The sequence below is a fragment of the Ostrinia nubilalis genome, chromosome 5 (genome assembly GCF_963855985.1).
Source record: "Ostrinia nubilalis chromosome 5, ilOstNubi1.1, whole genome shotgun sequence".
NCBI classification, from domain to species: Eukaryota; Metazoa; Arthropoda; class Insecta; order Lepidoptera; family Crambidae; genus Ostrinia; species Ostrinia nubilalis.
This window is the reverse complement of record NC_087092.1, coordinates 4,882,927-4,902,484: the sequence shown is the minus strand read 5'-3', so window position 1 is coordinate 4,902,484 and position 19,558 is coordinate 4,882,927. Positions and strand designations below refer to the sequence as shown.

General features: G+C 35.8%; 2 protein-coding genes across 2 annotated transcripts in view; one reads left to right on the top strand and one right to left on the bottom strand.

The window, feature by feature from the left end:
- Positions 1-58: 58 nt before the first annotated feature.
- Positions 59-8,806, bottom strand: LOC135071721 (uncharacterized). The gene is made up of 7 exons (XM_063965503.1): positions 8,511-8,806; positions 8,153-8,292; positions 7,691-7,850; positions 6,919-7,137; positions 6,156-6,314; positions 4,062-4,196; positions 59-3,702 (listed from the first exon to the last, which is right to left on the bottom strand). The coding sequence occupies exons 1-7, from the start codon at positions 8,649-8,651 to the stop codon at positions 3,544-3,546; spliced, it is 1,113 nt and encodes a 370-aa protein (XP_063821573.1). The 5' UTR covers positions 8,652-8,806; the 3' UTR covers positions 59-3,543.
- A 901-nt stretch (positions 8,807-9,707) lies between these two features.
- Positions 9,708-19,558, top strand: part of LOC135071719 (transcription initiation factor TFIID subunit 2) — a 33,450-nt gene continuing 23,599 nt past the window's right edge. The window contains exons 1-4 of the mRNA XM_063965501.1: positions 9,708-9,893; positions 9,971-10,024; positions 10,100-10,263; positions 10,487-10,703. Of these exons, the coding sequence (XP_063821571.1) occupies positions 9,849-9,893; positions 9,971-10,024; positions 10,100-10,263; positions 10,487-10,703 (480 nt within the window). The 5' untranslated portion in view covers positions 9,708-9,848. The remainder of the gene's footprint in view (positions 9,894-9,970; positions 10,025-10,099; positions 10,264-10,486; positions 10,704-19,558) is intronic.

Sequence of the window (19,558 nt, the reverse complement as noted above, 5' to 3'; positions counted from 1 at the left end):
TTATCATCCAACCATAAACGCTAAGCTTGTATGAAAAAGGGAAAAAAATACACAAAAATAGATGCTAAGACAATCATGTATTAAGTTATAAATAGTCAAAAATTAACAAAAGAACCACTGAAAACAGGTACATTTTTTACCAATCTCGAAATTTAAGACTTGCCTCCCTTTAAATCCTTAGACGCTACGAACACTTAACAAGTTTACTGCATGCACTACAATACGAAATACACACCGGGCCTTAGCGGCCCACTTGTCGAAGTGAATGACTAGGTTGCAAAAGTTACTGCGAGGCTGGCACGTAACCGACTCGAGTCTTCCCTGACAGGCTTTGTGTCCACCTCTCTTACATTTAGCAGCTTTAAGGCATGTTCAAGCTATACTGCTTCCCGGCTTGTCTTGGATAGATGTAATTAAAGTTGATTTTGTGGAGTAAAATATGTTATTTAATATTTTAAACATTTATTAACGGTGCTCAGATAACTTTTGAAAACTACAGTTAATATTCATTAGTATGTTAACCTCATTGGACACAGCATAGCTTGAGTATACCTTACATTCCTAATCCACATTTAAAATTGTAAATTGATTCGAGCTCATATTCATTGACTTAACACTACCATAGTAAAACAATAATAGTAAAATGCACAGAAGTCGCGATGTCTTGACCATTCAAAAGGCGATAGAGAGAGATAGATGACTGGATGGGGCAGCACAGGGACCGAGACACATGTCTCAGTCTTCACTGATGTAGTGTTTGCCGAAACCTTTTTCTTTCAGAAACTCGCACCGTTTTTTTCGAGCAAGATTCAATGGTAATGGCACAGTAGATAAATCAAACAGTACGGAAGCTTCATACAAACGCTCGAAATCAGACTCACGCACACAGACGCACGCTTTACACGAGCTCTAAGCGAACCTCGCAGTCCATCCGTCGCGAGTGTCGCGCGCGTTGTGTTTTTAATAATAATTTTATTGCATGCACTGTCCGCTGTATTTTTAAAAAACATGCCACGAGTGTATTGCGTAGTATACGGCTGCTTGAACTCGGCATCTTCAAAACCAGAACTTTCATTTTTTAAACTTCGTAATAATTCTAAATTGTAAAAATGATTAAATATTACTTTTTAAATAAAGTGCTTACATCTGATTTTGTAATAGTTCTTTTTAAATTACGTAACTACGCTTTTTAACAATTTATGTGTTCTATTTGATAAAGTAATTTGCTCCGCGCGCTTTTGTACTAAGTGATGAACTGTATTTAAAATGAGGCAATAGCTATGTGAAAGTAAGTATCCGGTATTTTATTTATGAGAATAGAATATCTTCTACCGGCCTCTAATAGTACTTAATCACTTTATTCGATTATGTATTCGATCATTATAGAACCTAATTAACGTTTTATTTTTTTGTTAACTACTCAGTCAATTAATTTATTCCATTAGGTATTTGATAATTAAAAAACCTAAATAAACGTTTTAATAAATAAGGAACTCAGAACCTTATTAATTTTATAAAGATTAAGAGTGCCAACCCTAACACTCAGTTGAAGTGTAGGTATTTAACTCGCCGAAAGGGCTAAGTTTCCGTACTGCTTTAGCTCATATATCTACTGTGGTAATGGTTCAGGCGGTCTCGGCCTCCCTATCACTGGCGTGAACCGTAGTAATCTACGCAGAAGTAATGATGTCAACCTTGATGATTTAATTTGTCTCAAACGGCTTTTGGCATAGTACTATTATAATTTTACTATGACACTACCGACATACGTAGTATTAATCTCTGTGTTTCCCTTCTAATTTCTTAAGAAGCACTTTCAGTTAAAATTAGATAAATCTTATCTAACTACGAATACACAAAACAGGAACGGAATGAATTACTTTTATTGTAGATCATTTTTAAAATTGTAAATATATTTGAAAGCCTTTTTTTAATTTCTCAACTGCTAAAGGAACCACATACATTTACGACTATCACGATCGAGGTGAAGAAGACTACAAAGCGGAGATCAAATAAGACATGGCAAGACCGAATGTGGTCACTTTTACACAAACAATATTTGTACATTAGCCTCATATAGGTGGTACCGTTCCGATATTTTTGAATTTTCCAACACAACCAGTAGGTCTAGACAAGCGGCCCTTTTTGATCGAATCCATTCACGGAGCGATGTAACTTCATACAAACAAACGCCGGAGCTGAGGCCTTTCGATATTAAAACTGTCACGTTTTGCCACTTGTCAAGGGGGGCAAGATTTGTCCATAGCTTGGAAATGTCAAAAGAAAAAGGATTGAGCATATTTGACATTACTCCCTAATCAGGCAAATCTTTAAATAAATTAGGACGGAATAATTAATAACTAGCGGTTACTGGCTGCTTCGCCCGCATAGATAAAACTTGACTATTTTAAAATGTATCAGTAAAAAGTTTAAAAGCACATACACACATTTTACAAACAATACGAGTATAGTTTTACGGAAGGTTGATAAACGTTTTTATTCATGAAAGCCACAGCTCAATACAAAATACATTCAAGTCAAAGCGAATGTGACAGGTATTAATGCGTTTGTGAAGTGGCACACGGATGTGAATCAATAATTCTATTCAAGGTACTACAAAAACCAACATGATTGCGTCATAATCGGTTATAGGCATGCTGCAATATGCGATGTTTTTAAGAAGTGGAGAAGAATTCATACTACAGCTTGAATCAAAAGTTATGTAGGTATAAAAGTTGACAGTTTGTATTTTCTTATCTGTGTTAATTTTGACAGCTGTCAAATATCCAAAATTTGGCATTAAGCTACTCACTGAAATTACAACTGAATTAATATAAAAATTTTGATTACAATAAAATAAAAAATATCGGAACAGTACCACAACTTAATCCACAGGCATCAATAGCGAATACACGAAAACCTTCAGATGTATTTGGTACGCGTAATTTGCATTTTCAAGCGATAAAGTTTGTTGTTCATATCTATCGTGCCTGAGTTTAAAATCTCTTACGATAAACAATAATGTTTACGTTAACATCTTATAAATAAACAAAATAAGTTTTAATAAAAACAAACCTGAGTCATTGTTAGCGCCTAGATTTACGTTAAACTACACTCGAAGAAAATCATGTTTTAAGTGAAACTGCTTGAATGGTGAACGAATTTCTTGCAATCAATTAAAAAAAAATATTCGGTAGGTTAAATTAGAAATGAAAATATTTGATATGACAAAAAATGCTAAACACTCAAACCTGTCTGACTGTCCTGAGAAGAATCCAAGGTTTTAAAAACTGATGAAAATAAATAGGTGATTGTGCGTTCAAGTAGGTCCGGTCCACTCCTGATTTTTGTGAGTTTGGCCACATCGAAATTAATAGAAAAAAAAAAAACAAATTACAACGCAACACCCCACTCAATTTTGAAAAACTAAAATGGCCAGTTCGAAAAAATTTGACAGTCACATTCCCATTCAAGCGTTCCCGTTTCGAATTTAGAACAGTTTAGGTACTTGCAGAGATCGAAAACTCAGGCGGCTTGGAGCGTTCAGTTGCCGCCTTTCTTGCGGCCGCGGGATCCAGGCAACGCGACGCCTCGCAGCGACCGCATCGCCATCGCCCGGTTGAAGTGCCGTTGCGTTTTGTGTTCCTCGACATCGCTGTTGTTGTCGACTGACGATAGGATGACTAGGAGCACTCCCATCACCTGTTCATGACGGGATCGAACGTTAATGATGGTAGCGTTAATAACAGGCTCTAAACGGCGTTCCGTTGGGCCCAGATTTGATTCCTAGTCATGTTGATAGCTCGCAATGCCGAAAGAAGAACGATTTGATAGTAAATTTTCATTTAGATTAGTTTTGTAAGTAACATTGGCGATGAAAATTTCAAAGGCTCCCCTTTTCGGGGCTTATCATAGATCAGAAAAATCATAGAAATATTTTCAATCCAACCACAGGTTTTCATTTATAAAGAAAAGGGAGGGAGTTGAGGGAAGTTGATGTTTCCATACGGATTGTCTTATTTAAGAAGCAAATCATCGAAGAAGTACAAATTTTTCCTTACCAAACAGACGATGATAAGCAGCGTGTAAACATGCACCGTCGCCTCCGGTATGTTCTCGATGTCTTTCAGCGCGGCCAGCGCTGGCTCGAAGTCTGGCCTCAAGTCCAACGCGTGCCGCAAGTGTACTGCTGCTTCCTGAAATATTAGGAAATAATAAATAAATATATCATTCTGAAGCGCACGTACGTGCTATAATCTCCTAGTATCATTAGAAAATGCATATTAGGTACAAACATGTATGGTTCTGAAGCGCACGTTCGTGCTATTAATAATCGCATATTCGTCAAAAGGAGACATCACCAACATTGACTGCGTACGCCCGTAACGCACGTAGGTAATACGTACGTGAGACATGAAAAGGGTGCAAGAATTCTCCTCACGCCTCGTAGCAATTTAGTTAATTACTTATTTTAAATTACTGACGGACAGATAATTTTACAACATTTTTTGTATCATCATAACCCAGAGAACAACCGAACCTGGGAAAGCGATAATCGCAACATATAGAGGAAATAATACGAAAACGGCTATTGCAGTTTCGCTAAAACATTTATGTTTTCAGGATATGTACAGGCAGACGCACAATACTGATTTCTGTTATCAGATGTTATAATTAGATATCATAACAAATTATGCAATCCATAAAATGAGACTGAATAGCGGTAATATCAATATCAAATGACGATAATTCAAATGATATTAATTACGGTAGTCGGCCTCGGTGGTTGTCATTCAATGTAAATGACGATTGTTTTTCTTTTGCTTACGACGATATGAATAAGGTTGAAAATATTTCAAATATTTTCGTCGTATTCGTTTGCGTAAACAAACCGCATGTGGGTGTGGTGTTATTGTTATCGATTGTGACAATCGATACTGAATGTCTGAATGCGGTTAAACTTATACAAAAATAATATCATACGACATGTTTATTGTTGTAAAACTATTGTTCGATTACATCATCTTGACCTTTATTTAAAAAATACTAATAAATGCTTCTATGAATGTAGAATATCTATATATATTATAAAAGAAAGTCGTGTTAGTTACTCCACTTATAACTCAAGAACGGCTGAACCGATTTAGCTGAAAATTGTCAGGGAGGTAGTTTAGAGCCAGGAGAAGGACATAGGATAGTTTTTATCCCGTTCGAAATTAAAAAAAAAAGTCTGCTTATTTATCGCCGGGTCAGCTAGTTATGTAATAAATTGATAGCGGAGAAAATCAAACTTTTTACAGATACTCTTCAAGTGTTATAGGTATTCAGTTTCTGGTCTAATTGAACTTCAAATATGTACATATTTTTTTAGTTTTTACAGAAAACATTAAATAGTAACTAACCTTGCACACCATATTAGACATTGAGTAGTGAATGAGATAGCAGGCATTTAGCTGCACCTACTAGGTTTGCATTTGATATGAAACAATTAGCAAATAACTCACTGATAATGTCCATAATATGCCTTGAATATCTCCCCAAGCGTGAAGTACTGTTGCCACGCGCTGCGATCCGGCGTCTGGACCTCCAAGGAACGGCGAGTCAAGTAGATAGTATCATCGTCTAAGTACTGCAGGGTGAACTATCGACGAGTTAGCCACTATAACTCACCTGATAGTGTCCATATGCCTTGAATATCTCCCCAAGCGTGAAGTACTGTTGCCACGCGCTGCGATCCGGCGTCTGGACCTCCAAGGAACGGCGCGTCAAGTAGATAGTATCATCTAAGTACTGCAGGGTGAACTACCGACGAGTTAGCCACTATATCTCACCTGATAGTGCCCATATGCCTTGAATATCTCCCCAAGCGTGAAGTACTGTTGCCACGCGCTGCGGTCCTGCGGCTGGACTCCCAAGGAACGGCGCGTCAGATAGATATCATCGTCCAAGTACTGCAGGGTGAACTATCGACGAGTTAGCCACTATATCTCACCTGATAGTGCCCATATGCCTTGAATATCTCCCCAAGCGTGAAGTACTGTTGCCACGCGCTGCGGTCCGGCGGCTGGACCTCCAAGGAACGGCGCGTCAGGTAGATATCATCGTCTAAGTACTGCAGGGTGTGAACTATCGACGAGTTAGCCACTATATCTCACCTGATAGTGCCCATATGCCTTGAATATCTCCCCAAGCGTGAAGTACTGTTGCCACGCGCTGCGATCCGGCGGCTGGACCTCCAAGGAACGGCGCGTTAGGTAGATCGCGTCGTCTAAGTACTGCAGGGTGAAGAGTACCCGCGCCAGGTTTAGGAGAACCTGCAAGTTTTTGGGTTATGAGTCTACAGAAAATGCTCTGTTAGGATTTAGCTGTATGATAGAGGTTTAGCCCCTCAGTACCAGTGAATCGAAACACAATAAACATCAATTGTTACTGCGGTCTCATGGACCACAGGGTTCCACAAGCTAAATAAAACTGTTTTAAAGCCATTACAATTCATAAAGTGCTTGCTACTAGAATACTAAAAACATTTTATGTACAGTCAGAAAATCAGACAGGGTTAGGCAAAGATTAATGATATTGTTATTATTTTTAATTAATACCCACCAACTAAAAATCCATGTCAATCCATTCCATGGCAGTTATCAGCAATGATTTATTCTTTTATCAATAATTTTGCTATTTAGCACACAATGAGCTATTTCTTACCTTTCAAGGAAAAATCAAGGAAACAATAGAAAATAGGTCTATGCAAGAGTTTTTGTAAATTGTATAAATTGACACTGACATGATTGATTAGTTTTTTATTATGCTGTAGTGTCTTTGTATTGTACTCGTACTAATGAGCGTCGAAGCATAATATCCATAAAAATAAGTGGCACTGGGGAATGAGTAAATTACCATAATAATAGTGATAATTACCTCGGCATTGTATGGGGAGACAGCTAACGCGCGTCTGAAGCACTCTATAGATTGTCTGGTGTCCCCTTTGATTCTCCAGAAGTTACCAATCTGGTTGTAAAGCTGAACTGACTTTGGTTTCTCTCTTTTCGCTTTCTTCAAGCGTTTCTCCAACGCATTTATGTCTAGTTCTGTTACACCATTTTTGTATGACTTTTTCTTAGTAAATATAAGCGCAACCTGTAATAATAAACAATGGTAAGTAATTTTATACGGAATACAATTTATTAAAACATGCAAACATACTATAAAACTATTTGCTGACTCAATCAGAAAATGGAGAACAGGTAAGTAAGTTAATAGGTCATCTAGGTAATGGTAATTTGATGTATGATGTCTGATTACCTGCACACTTGCACTACACCTGCAGCTAACATTATAAGATTTTTATGTCTAGACCTTATGGAACTTATTACAAAAAGTTGAATGCATGAAATGAAATAAAATAGTTTATTCAGTACATAGGCTCTTTCTAGGGCACTTTTACATGTAACAAATATAGCTTGCCCTACCACCACTTCGGGACAACATAATATGGGCTGGTGTGAGAAGAAGTGGCGTAAGAAACTCAGTCACCTTTGACAGCCTTTTCTTCAACATATTTAACATTACTTTAATATGTAATTTATTTGTAATAAGGCTCTATCAGTCTATCTAGGGGGAGGTCTCTGTCCAGCAGTGGACGTCATTTGGCTGAAACGAACGAACGAAGGCTCTATCAGTTTTCACTTACTTGTGGCTCAGGTACATTAGGGTGTCTGTGACGTCTAGCCACTCCGACTAAGTTATCATAGTAAGTGAAGTTTACAGCTTTCCCACAGTCTAAATATTCATCGTCCAAGTCACCATTTGTCTCAGTGGGGGTGCTTTCTTCATTGTTCTCACTTCCAGCTCTATAAAAGGATTATATTTTTAAAAACATACTCCCTCTCTTATTTTTTTAAACCTAGCAGTCAGATCTGAGTCAACGAAAGTAATAAAATATGAAAATGTATGTGTTGTTACTTTTTTTCTTTCCACAACAAAGAATATAAAAGCCATATTTATGATTAAAGAAACGTTATATACAATTTAAAGACAATATTATCATGCAGGTCATAAAATATTGTTTCACTATATCTGAGTACAGCCATAAAGATAGCAATTCACACATAAATAGAAGTAGATAAGTTTTGTACAAAATGTATGAAGGTACCTTTGTTGTTCGTACATCTGACAGTCTGTGCAGAACATATCAAAGCCATGCCTAGTCCAAGTATTCCCATAGTAAACAGTTGATGTTATGATATTGAAAATAGAGTCTTCTTCAGTCATTTTAGACTTGTCAGAGTCATCCTAAAATAAAAATGGTAATTAGATACTCTAAATAAATAATAGTAGTTTCTTGTATAATAAAGTACAATTAAGTCAGAAATCAACCTGATTTTTAGTGCCAAATCAAGGCAATCATGGTTAAAACATGTCAGAATAAAATAGAAAGGAAAGTATAACAATATGTATAGTGTCCTGATTATATAAATGTTTAGAAAGAGCATTAACGAATATCGACTAACCTGTGGTAAGCCGGATCCATCAACAATTAAATCTTCATCGGCATTTAGTTTCCAAATATTGGATGTACGAGAATTTGTAACAATAATTTGGAAAGAAAATATATACAGAATCAAACAAGTCAAGTAAGGAGAGTCCCTCATTTTGAACAGTTAAAGTAAGATTAAACATGAAAACAGTTTTTTCATAAATTTTGCTTCAAAGTTTCACACAAATATTATTGAAACACCGATCCAGCAGCAAGAAATTTACAATAAAATAATCGCAATGGATGTTTCTTTGCTCTTCTTTACTTCCCTTTCCCTTTCGTACGACTTGACATAAATAGTGTAGTGTAGTGATGTTGTGATTTTTATATCATGTGTTATTTTAGATACTACGTAAAATATTAGAAAAAAATTGTTTTATTTAAGTTAAATGGACTAATAATTAAGAAAAAGACTGACCACTGAGACTGAGACTGATAAAGGTTAAATAAAGTTTTAATCTACTAGTTAATTAATTGTTATAATGTTTAGTTAAAACAAAGTAGTATTCTCAAAGCTGTAACAAAATTAAAAACGTAGATTAAAAAACAAAATGTCACTGCTTGACGCGCTTATGCAACGAGTGTTGTCTTCAGTGTTGCCAGAAGGTTACTTTTGTAACCTTTTAGGTTACTTTTGAACTGCATTGGTAACTTTTAGGTTACACTAATGAAAAGGTTACTTTTAGGTGATTTTTCAGAAATTGTAGAATTAACTTTTACAGGTTATTCAGTAAAAATATTAATAGTGACAATTTAAAAATTATGTCATAAACTGCATTTAAACATGAATTTGATTTATTATTTGTTAAAGACAATGAGTTTTAGCAAATGTTTTTTTGATAATAAAACGCAAATCCATGAAACGGTTTTATACGACCGGTCACTTTTCGGTCTTCATGGAATGGTCAAAATTTCGAATTTAGGTAAACATGAACCATCCATGAACAACCTTACACAATCGCTTCGCACACCCCCCCCCCCCCGTATGAAGGTTACTTTTTATTCAAAAAGGTTACATTTTTTTATATTTCTGGTAATTTCTGACAAGACCCGACTGGCAACACTGGTTGTCTTGCCTACGGATATTTTAGGAGCTGGCTAGAGAACCAATAAAAAGTACTGTATTGTTATTTCAACCAATGAAATGAGAGAAACAGTGATACATTTTCAAATCCGTGGGCACATACAAACTGTTTTCAACCAAAATCTCAAAGTGACTGCAATATTTTTGTTTATGTTGCTTTTCTGATAAAATAATTAAATATGGGTCGCTGAGAAGCTTGGAAATAAATACAATAAATCATTCGACACAATGAAGAAAGAACGGACTGGCGACAATTGTCGTCCCTTTAAATTATAAGTATTTTGTTAGAACGTGTCTTACAAGTTTTGTAAAGTGAAATAATTTTATAACTTTACTTTTATTTCTTTACAGCCCATCAAATTCTTAGCTTGACTGGTATCAGCTTTGAAAGAAGGAGTATTATAGTAAGTCGGCAAGACCTAATGGTACTGCTTTTTATTTTTGTGGTTAGTGTTGTTTAACTGGTGTTATGTTGGCAGGGTTTCGTGGAGCTGACGATTGTGCCACTGAAAGATAACTTGCGGTACATCAGACTCAACGCCAAACAATGCCGGATCTACCGTGTTTGCCTGAACGACCAATATGAGGCTAATTTTCAGTATTGTGATCCATTTTTAGACATTTGCCAGGCTGACCCAAATACGTGAGTAAAATTATTGGTAACATTAAAAAAACACTTGAAAGTTTTATCTATAAAGTAAAATTGGTTACATTAAAAAATACTTGAAAGTTTTATACTATAAAACAATCTTTTCCATAAAAGATTGCAAACAAGTGTAATAGATGTCTCAATAATTCACAATCTAATATTCCTCTGTCTCCAAACAAAATGAGTCATTTATTTTATAATCCTATCAAAATTCCAGGAGATCTCTGGAAGTATTTTCCCAGTATCACTTGGCGGCTGCTCAGAAGATTGACCCTGACCACAACTCCGGAGAGCTCCACATACAAGTGCCAGAGGATGCCACCCACCTGGTCGGGGAAGGCCGAGGCCTCCGCATCGGCATTGAGTTCTCGTTGGAGTCCCCGCAAGGGGGCTTGCACTTTGTTGTGCCTGAGGGAGAGGGTAGTTTGGTTGAGGTAATTATTTTACTGTATGAATAATAAGAATAAGTTCAACAGTCAGCCAATCAAGGTTCGAAAATATCCGATATTTATTATAAATATCAAAATATCGGATATTTATGATATATATCCGATATATATCAACTTTGATATATATCAATTTTGTATGAAAGCCATAGTATTATTTTATTGAATTATTCATGAATACTATTGCATATGTGTTACATAAACATGTTTTTAATGTTTTTAAAACTTAAAATCAGACAAATAAGGCAAAAACATAAAATATCTTTGAAATACGGCAAAATCACCTAAAAAAATAAAAATCTTATGTCAAAAAGTACAAATACAGTAAGAAATTTTAAAAGTTGATAATATCATCAAAACCGGCTTGATATATCGCACCCTTAATAATATAGGGGCACAACTCAAAATTTTTGGTTTTTTACTTTTTGTACTAGAGAGGCATATTTTCGTCAGTTCTACAAGATGGCTTTCACAGAAATCGAAAACAATGATCAGATAAAAGAGTTCTACATTTTGTGCCCCTTCCATACTTTCATCTATCTTCCCGCTAGAAGGGCTGAATCAGAGACATGCCGATATTTGTCGAATCCGGCCCCCGCGACTGTGGTCCAATTTGGAGTTGTGCCTTTGTGTGACAAACTTTTAAGTAAGTGTTAGTGAGCTAAGTCTAATTAATTCCATATATTTCTAATAATATGTTACATTTTCATTTTTATTACATTGATAAAGTCCCGTTAATCATAGAAAATTATAAAATATAACTTTAACTTTAGTTAGGCGGACCATGGATGGGTGTTTGTAGTTAAATTTACAACTCTCCTATAAAAGTAATTTGCTTCTGGGTATTAATTTTCATACCTATTGGTTGATTAGGAGCCTATAGAATGTTTTATCGCGATGCTAAGAAATAAAGCGGTGGTTATGAAATACTTCCCGACAAATAAACTAATGATTTATAAAATAAGAGACATACCTACGTGTTAAGGCTAATAACGTTCACTCGGGGCTCGGGTTGGCTTTTTTCTTTGTTTATTTCATGAATAAACGCACTAGTCAGCCAAAAGGTGAATTACTTTAATATGTTAGTGTTATAATTTATAATTATATTCTTTAATTTATTACGGTCACATAAATTGATGCTAATTAATCACTCAGATTCTGAGGACTGAGGATACATCGAATTTATTTTAAAATTATCTTTTCACGTATTAAGTTACTACAATTTTACTGATCAGCTATTAGACCTTGAAATTTTCAGTTTATCTAAATTTAAGTTCTAAAGTGCTTTTTGTCTTAAAAATATGAGTTCGTAATGTAATCTTGTGTTAAAACCAGTTTTTATTAATATGTGGCAAATATTGTACACAAAAGCAAAGAAAAAAGATCACGGAGTTTGTGATAACAAACCAAGCATACTCTGGGATAAAAATTGTACAAAATAATAAATATTGGGTGTCCAATATCGTCGTAAACCTTGTGTACCTAGACTCTTTGCAATACTGAAGTCAAGCAGGACGTAAAGGGCTTCTATTTGGAGGGCCAAAGATATGTATTGAGCTTTCTAATCACTAAAATGATCAAAAGCAAAATGATGATGAGTACGGAAAAATTAAAAGCAGCTATCTTCGATGGACTGCAAATCCGTGCTCTTATAAAAGACTGTATTTGTAAACCATATAACACAAATTGAATCTGAAGCATGGCTAAGGTGCTTTAGTAGTAAAATATTTTTTGGGGAATGTTAGAACACCAGAATAGATATTCTTGTGTTCAAAATTGGTTGCTAAAATCCTTCAAAACTTACACACGCCAATTTGAGTATTAAATTGTATTTTTTACAGTAGCCATTTGAACTGATTCCCACATAATGTGGGTGATTATAGTAAGGGATAAGGAGAACGGTTCCTTCCACCAGGACAGCAGGATAGTGGAAAAAAGATACCAAGGTACTGGCTGTTGGACTTTAATAAGTGATTATCCTGAACAAATCCATAACAGAAAACCTTACAGAAAAAGTTTTTGTAGGTTTTTTCTTTATTTGATAAAAAGCATATTTTTTATAGGGTTAGAGTCCCTATCTATCTAAATAAAAATATTTTGAATGCATAAAATTAGTATTTTCATGTCGGTTTTCTCAGAGAAATAGCTAATAGTCTTTATTTTAATCTAATTCGACATATCTAATAATTTTCTAGTATTCAGCACCCTACTCTTATACTGAATTGGCTATAAGCTACTATACCGCACAATAACTGTCCCCAATGTTATTGGGCGTAAATCAATATAAAAATCGAATAATACACTTATTTTTAAATATTAGAGAGCAATATTAGGGAATATGCCATGTAAAACAATTCAGCCTAAGAATTATCTGGGCACAAGTACAAGTAATACCCAAAATCACAACAACAGAAATAGTAAAATAAAGGCCTAACTTTGAAATATTTTTTTAAACAATTTTTTTACATACTCATAATCAATATTTTCAAAAATGTCTCATGTCAAATTATATAACAGATACCAGTGATGAAGTATGCTTAATTTGAAAGTTGTAGCTGATAAAATAAAGATTTTAGAGCCAATTATGTAAAAAACCGCGATCCGCCGATTGGTTTTTTGGCTTTTCCCAAAAAACTGAATTTTGGAGTTGTGCCCATTCATTATTAAGGGTGCGATATATCGGATATATATCCGATATACAGTGTGAGTCACGTTAAAGTGTACATATGAAAATAGATGAAACTAGACCTATTTTTATCGACAAAAAAGAGGTCAAAAATTTTTTGAGATTTTTTTTAAATTTTTTATAGAATTTTTTTTCTTCCAATTACTTTTGGTCAAGAAAACGTAATAACTTTTAAACTAAGCAGTATATCCCGATAAAATAAAAACAGTAATAATGCTAAATAACAGGCGATACTAAAAAAATACATAAAATACACAAAAAATGCCAACAAATAATAAAAAATGATACTTTTCGAAAAAAATCTGCTTTAAAATTCGTGTTTTTTTGGTTATTTGATAAATGTCTCCAAAAAATGCCCCTATAACAGGTGGTTTTTATTACTTTTTATTATTCTCTATCGTATTATCTTTGTAAAAGCAAAAATCGCATGTCTCTATCCCTATCACAACATTTGCTATGAACGTTTGAACAAAGGCCTGCCACAACATTATTCTCCGCTACAGGTAGAGACAATTTTAATTTTAACTAAAATGCTTATTTTTCTTCGAAATCTTTTGTTTTTATTTGAAATCTAACTTGTCTTTATCAAAATTACAAATCGAGAGCCATTTTCAGTTTCGTTGATAACGAAGCTTTGAATGGCGCGCCCAGAGAGGCTTAGTTCAAACGATCATTGCAAACGTTGTGATAGGGATAGAGACATGCGATTTTTGGTTTTACGAAGGTAATACGATAGAGAATAATACAAAGTAATAAAAACCACCGGTTATAGGGGCATTTTTTGGAGAAATTTATCAAATAACCAAAAAAAACACGAATTTTAAAGCAGATATTTTTCAAAAAGTATCATTTTTTATTATTTGTTGGCCTTTTTTGTGTATTTTATGTATTTTTTTAGTATTGCCTCTTATTTATCATTATTACTGTTTTTATTTTATCAGGATATACCGCTTAGTTTAAAAGTTATTACGTTTTCTTTACAATAAGTAATTGGAAGAAAAAAAATTCTATAAAAAATTTAAAAAAAATCTCAAAAATTTTTTGACCTCTTTTTTGTCGATAAAAATAGGTCTAGTTTCATCTATTTTCATATGTACACTTTAACGTGACTCACACTGTATATCTTGATATACAACGTGTCCCAAAATTCAACGATAAGCCGGCGCCGCAGGGTGGGCATAGTCATTACTACTTTAGGAAAAATAAGAAAAAAAATCTAACTTAATTTTTTTTTAAGTTACACAATAAATTATGAAATTCGTCGAAAATTGACACCCCTTATGATATTTTACATTACCACGACCACAATTTTTAAAACATTTCTGTTTTTTTGTTTGTATCGGCAACTTAAGTAGTGTTGCTATCCACCCCAACTCTTAAAACCCCCAGAATCCTTGCAGTTTTTACACAAAAGTTAATCAAAATATGTTATTTCCTTAAAATTTTCAACGATTTTTACTTTCACTTCACTTTGACTCGTCGTTTTGTAAAAAAAAAGTATGAACACTACTGCGGCAAGTTTTTTATAAAGTTGACGCAACTATTCAAGATTCCAAAATGGTATAATACTCTAAGAAAACTAGTCACAAAAAAGATATCCGTACCATTTTTACAAGCACTTCGCTTGTTAGTTAGTATGGGACAAATCTTCCAACTGAATTTAAGACCAGTTCTCCTCAACCGATTGAGCTGAAATTTGGTATACTTATGTAAGTACGATGACAATGCAATATTATGGTACCATTGAGCTGGATGGAGTCTGGAGGTGGCCATAGGAACTTCTAAACGAAACGGCGGAATCGCATCAAGTTTGGGTTCGTTAGATTTGTATTTTCGAGCACTTTAATGCTAGATGATGTCCAGGGTCCTGATGATTAAGTCAAGAGCTGGCCAGGAGCTGGCCATGGGAACTCCTAAATGAAATAGCGGAAGCTTATCAAGTTTGGGTTCGTTGGATTTGTCTTCCCGAGTACTTGGACCATGAGATTGAGAAACAACTAAAAAGTTTAAAATAAAGTTATGATAAAACAAAACAAACTTTTTTAAAAACAAGTTTTAATGCGAAATTTTACGAAAGAATTTAACGATAAAAATAATTGTAGGTATGCAAGGTTCAAATAATTTCGAAAGCTTGTAGCGCAAACAGAAAAAAAGAGGAATAAATTCCATGCGCGATTATAACTTTATTTTAAACTTTTTAGTTGTTTCTCAATCTCATGGTCCAAGTACTCGGGAAGACAAATCCAACGAACCCAAACTCGATAAGCTTCCGCCATTTCATTTAGGAGTTCCCATGGCCAGCTCCAGGCCAGCTCTTGACTAAATCATCAGGACCCTGGACATCATCTAGCACTAGTGCTCGAAAATACAAATCTAACGAACCCAAACTTGATGCGATTCCGCCGTTTCGTTTAGAAGTTCCTATGGCCACCACCAGACTCCATCCAGCTCAATGGTACCATAATATTGCATTGTCATCTGTGAAGGGGCATCGAAGAGAGAAACTTCAGTCGGTTATACCACACCTTTTATTCCAACAGAATCATACACTGTTACACACTATATTTCACAGTAATTGTACTTCACAGTATTTACAACTGTACTGTTCGACCGCCAGTGATCGAATGCCCGAGGCCCGAGCAGCGAGAGATCGGTAAATTAGTTAGGCAACGTTATTGGAGGGGAGAAAGTGTTGCCAGTGGTGAAATAACGATAACTGTAACGTTATCGTTATTATAAATATTTCATAACGCTATTTTGTAATAGTTGCTTGTAAAATAAACGAATAGAGGTATTTGTAATATTAATAGTAATTTGCAACGGTATTGTGTAACACAACGGTATTTTTGTAACAACTCGGCCATCCGATCACCAACAAGTCCCTTCGTTGGTTATATATCTTTAATTAAATAAAAAATAAACAATATTAATCTATAACTTTACTTTAACTTATAAAATGCTAACTAATTTGAAAACCATAGCTCAAAATGAAAACATTCAATGATTATTAAAAACATGTATGTCATCAGCACATCAGGTACTATGCTACAACTGCTAACTTGATTTGCTGTAGTCATCACTAGAATGTGACAGTAATCATGTAAATAACATTATTAACATTATTACAAATATAAAAGTGTAACTAATTTCATACAATCAATCAATTTACTTATTTGATTGCTAATTATAGAATTTACACGTTATTACATTAACTAGCTCTTATTATCATAATAATATACTATTACAATCATAATATCATACTATTCACTATATGAATGATGAATTCATCCTTAGGCGGGACATCCTTGTCCCAATCATGCCCATAATCTCAAAAATCAAAAATAGGGGACATTTATCATTGTGTCCGATGTAGGTAAATCAATAGTTTAGGGACTCGATCCCACGTTTATCACTGCCCTAAGGACTGGCCATTGATTTTCCTTAGGCGGCACATCATAGTGCCCGGCATGCCCACAATAACCAGCCTACAATAATGCCATTGTGTTTATATTAAGCTCGAATCCTTTCGGGCCCACTATAAACACATGGACTTTTTAAATATTCACAGATAGACAAAAACATTTTTACTCTACTTCTCAGCTCTCTAAAGATCAGCATGGTGAGAGGAGCTTCCATGTGACAAATTATGTTAATTTGTCGGCAAGGTTACCAATTTTTCTTAATCACCTGAATCCGAGTCCGAACCTACATCACTATCGGAAATTGATTTGAAAGACAACCAGGGATACATTTTGTCTACTGCAATAATGGCTTCGTATCGACGTCCCTTCCGCGATATTGGGGTATCTTCCACTACGTACCGATCGTTGGGTAATACCTTTATAACTTTGTATGGACCCTGTAGTTTTGGTTCTAACTTCTTAGACTGCCCGCTGCCTGATGCAATTGCTCGTACTATTCTAACTAAGTCTCCGACTTGGTAGCATTTTGCTTTCTTTTTGCGAGAATCGTATCTGTTTTTGCTAGTTTTGCTTTGCTCTTGCATCAAGCAACTGGCTTCAGTCCTAATATCCTCTAAACTTCCTTCAGGCAAACCATTGCCGACGTCAGAAACTACGTCATTTAAAATACCCTGCGAAGGATTAGTTACTCTGCGGCCAAATAATAACTCGCTGGGGGTTTTCTTTGTAACGGCGTGGATTGTGGTATTGATGCCTAATTGTACATCTGGGAGGTATTGGTCCCAGGTGCGAGGGTCCTTACCGTGGGTCATCGCACCCAACGATGCCAAGATAGTCCGATTTGACCTCTCCACTTGCCCGTTCGCTCGGGGCGTCGATACTGCGTTAAGTATATGTTTTATACCGAGGGATTGAGTAAAAGTTTTGAACTTTTTGCTTGTAAAGCACGTGCCCCTGTCAGTTATTAAGCGTGTTGGCGTCCCAAAGTTACCAATTAAGTTTTTAATTACTTTTATTGTTTCGGACGATTTTGTACTCTTGACTGCTGCTAGTGTGATAAATTTTGTAAACGCGTCAATCAGTACTAAAATATACGAGTTTCTCTTTTTACTTTTATTAAAAGGTCCTAGGTGATCGGCGTGAATGGTGTGAAATGGAATAGCCACTTTCTCCATAGGATGTAGGAAACCGCTAAGCTTACCAGCCGGAATTTTGTGGTGAGCGCATTCTAAACACGCGGAGGTGTACTTTTTTACGAATGACCTCATTTTGGGGAACCAATAAAGTGCTCGAATTCGGTCAAGCGTTTTGTCAAACCCGAAGTGTCCGACATCGTCATGGTTTGCCTTAACTACTTGCCATCGACAACCTTTGGGTACTACCCATCTGAGTGTACCTTCCGCTAACACCCTATAAACGCGCCCATTCTTTAATTTGTAATTTTGGTGTATTTCTACCAATTTTGCTGTGTCCGGGTCGGAAATAATGCTTTTTATGTGTTTTATTTCATCATCAGCCGATTGGACAGTAGCAATCCAATCGTCGGCGGTTACTGTTAGGATATCAACGACATAGCATTCTTCAAGAGGAGGATCTACAGGCGCCCGGCTTAAAGCATCAACGTGTGCCATCTTGTCTCCTGGACGGTATTCAAACTCGCAATCAAACTCCTGCAATTGTACCCACCACCTTGCAATTTTTGGGACCAAATCTCTCTTTGTCAAGGTAGTGCGCAGGGAATTGCAGTCAGTCACGATTTTAAATCGAATACCCAGGAGATAAACTCTAAACTTGGCCAATGCAGCTATAACAGCTAAAGTTTCAAGCTCAAACGAGTGGAGTTTTTGCTCGTCGATTGATGTTTGGCGGCTATAATATGCCACAGCCCTCCAGGATCCCTCTTTGTCCTTTTGAAGAAGGATGCCAGCTATTCCGAGTTTAGAAGCATCGGTGTGCAGTTGAGTCTCTAAAGTTTTGTCGTACAAAGCAAGGACTGGTCTACATGCTAAAAGTCTTTTAATTTCGGTAAATGCTACCTCCTCATCACTACCCCATTTCCAGCTTGCATCCTTCTTCAACAGAGCGGTTATTGGCCTGGCTATCAACGCGAAGTTTTTGATAAATCTTCGGAAGAAACTGGCTAATCCCAGGAAACGCCTAACGTCATGCACACTTTTTGGAGTGGGAAATCTGGACACTGCTTCAGTTTTTAATGAGCCTGGCCTGATCCCATCACCGCTTATCTCAAAACCCAGGAAGTCTAATTTATCGAACATAAATTTGCATTTGTTTAGTTTAAGGGTTAAGCCCCCTGCCTTCAAGAGACACAAGACCTCATCTAATCTTTGTAGAGCCTCATCGAAGGATCGCGCGGGTATTAAGACATCATCCATATATACTATTACGTAGCCTACTTTCGACTTGTCAAGGAGTTTATGCATCGCTCTCTGAAAGACCGATGGTGCATTCGCCAGGCCAAACGGCATTCTGGTATATTCAAATTGGCCGTCTGGCGTGACGAACGCGGTCCTTTCTTGAGATTCCTCAGATATAGGGATCTGGTAATACCCCGATGCTAAGTCAAGAGATATAAAAATGCTATGGCCAGCGAGTTGATCTAAAAGATCTTCCACTCTGGGTAGAGGATAATGGTCACGTTTGGTCTTATTATTTAATGCCCGGTAATCTACACACAAGCGCTTCTCTCCGCTCTTCTTTTTTACGATTACAATGGG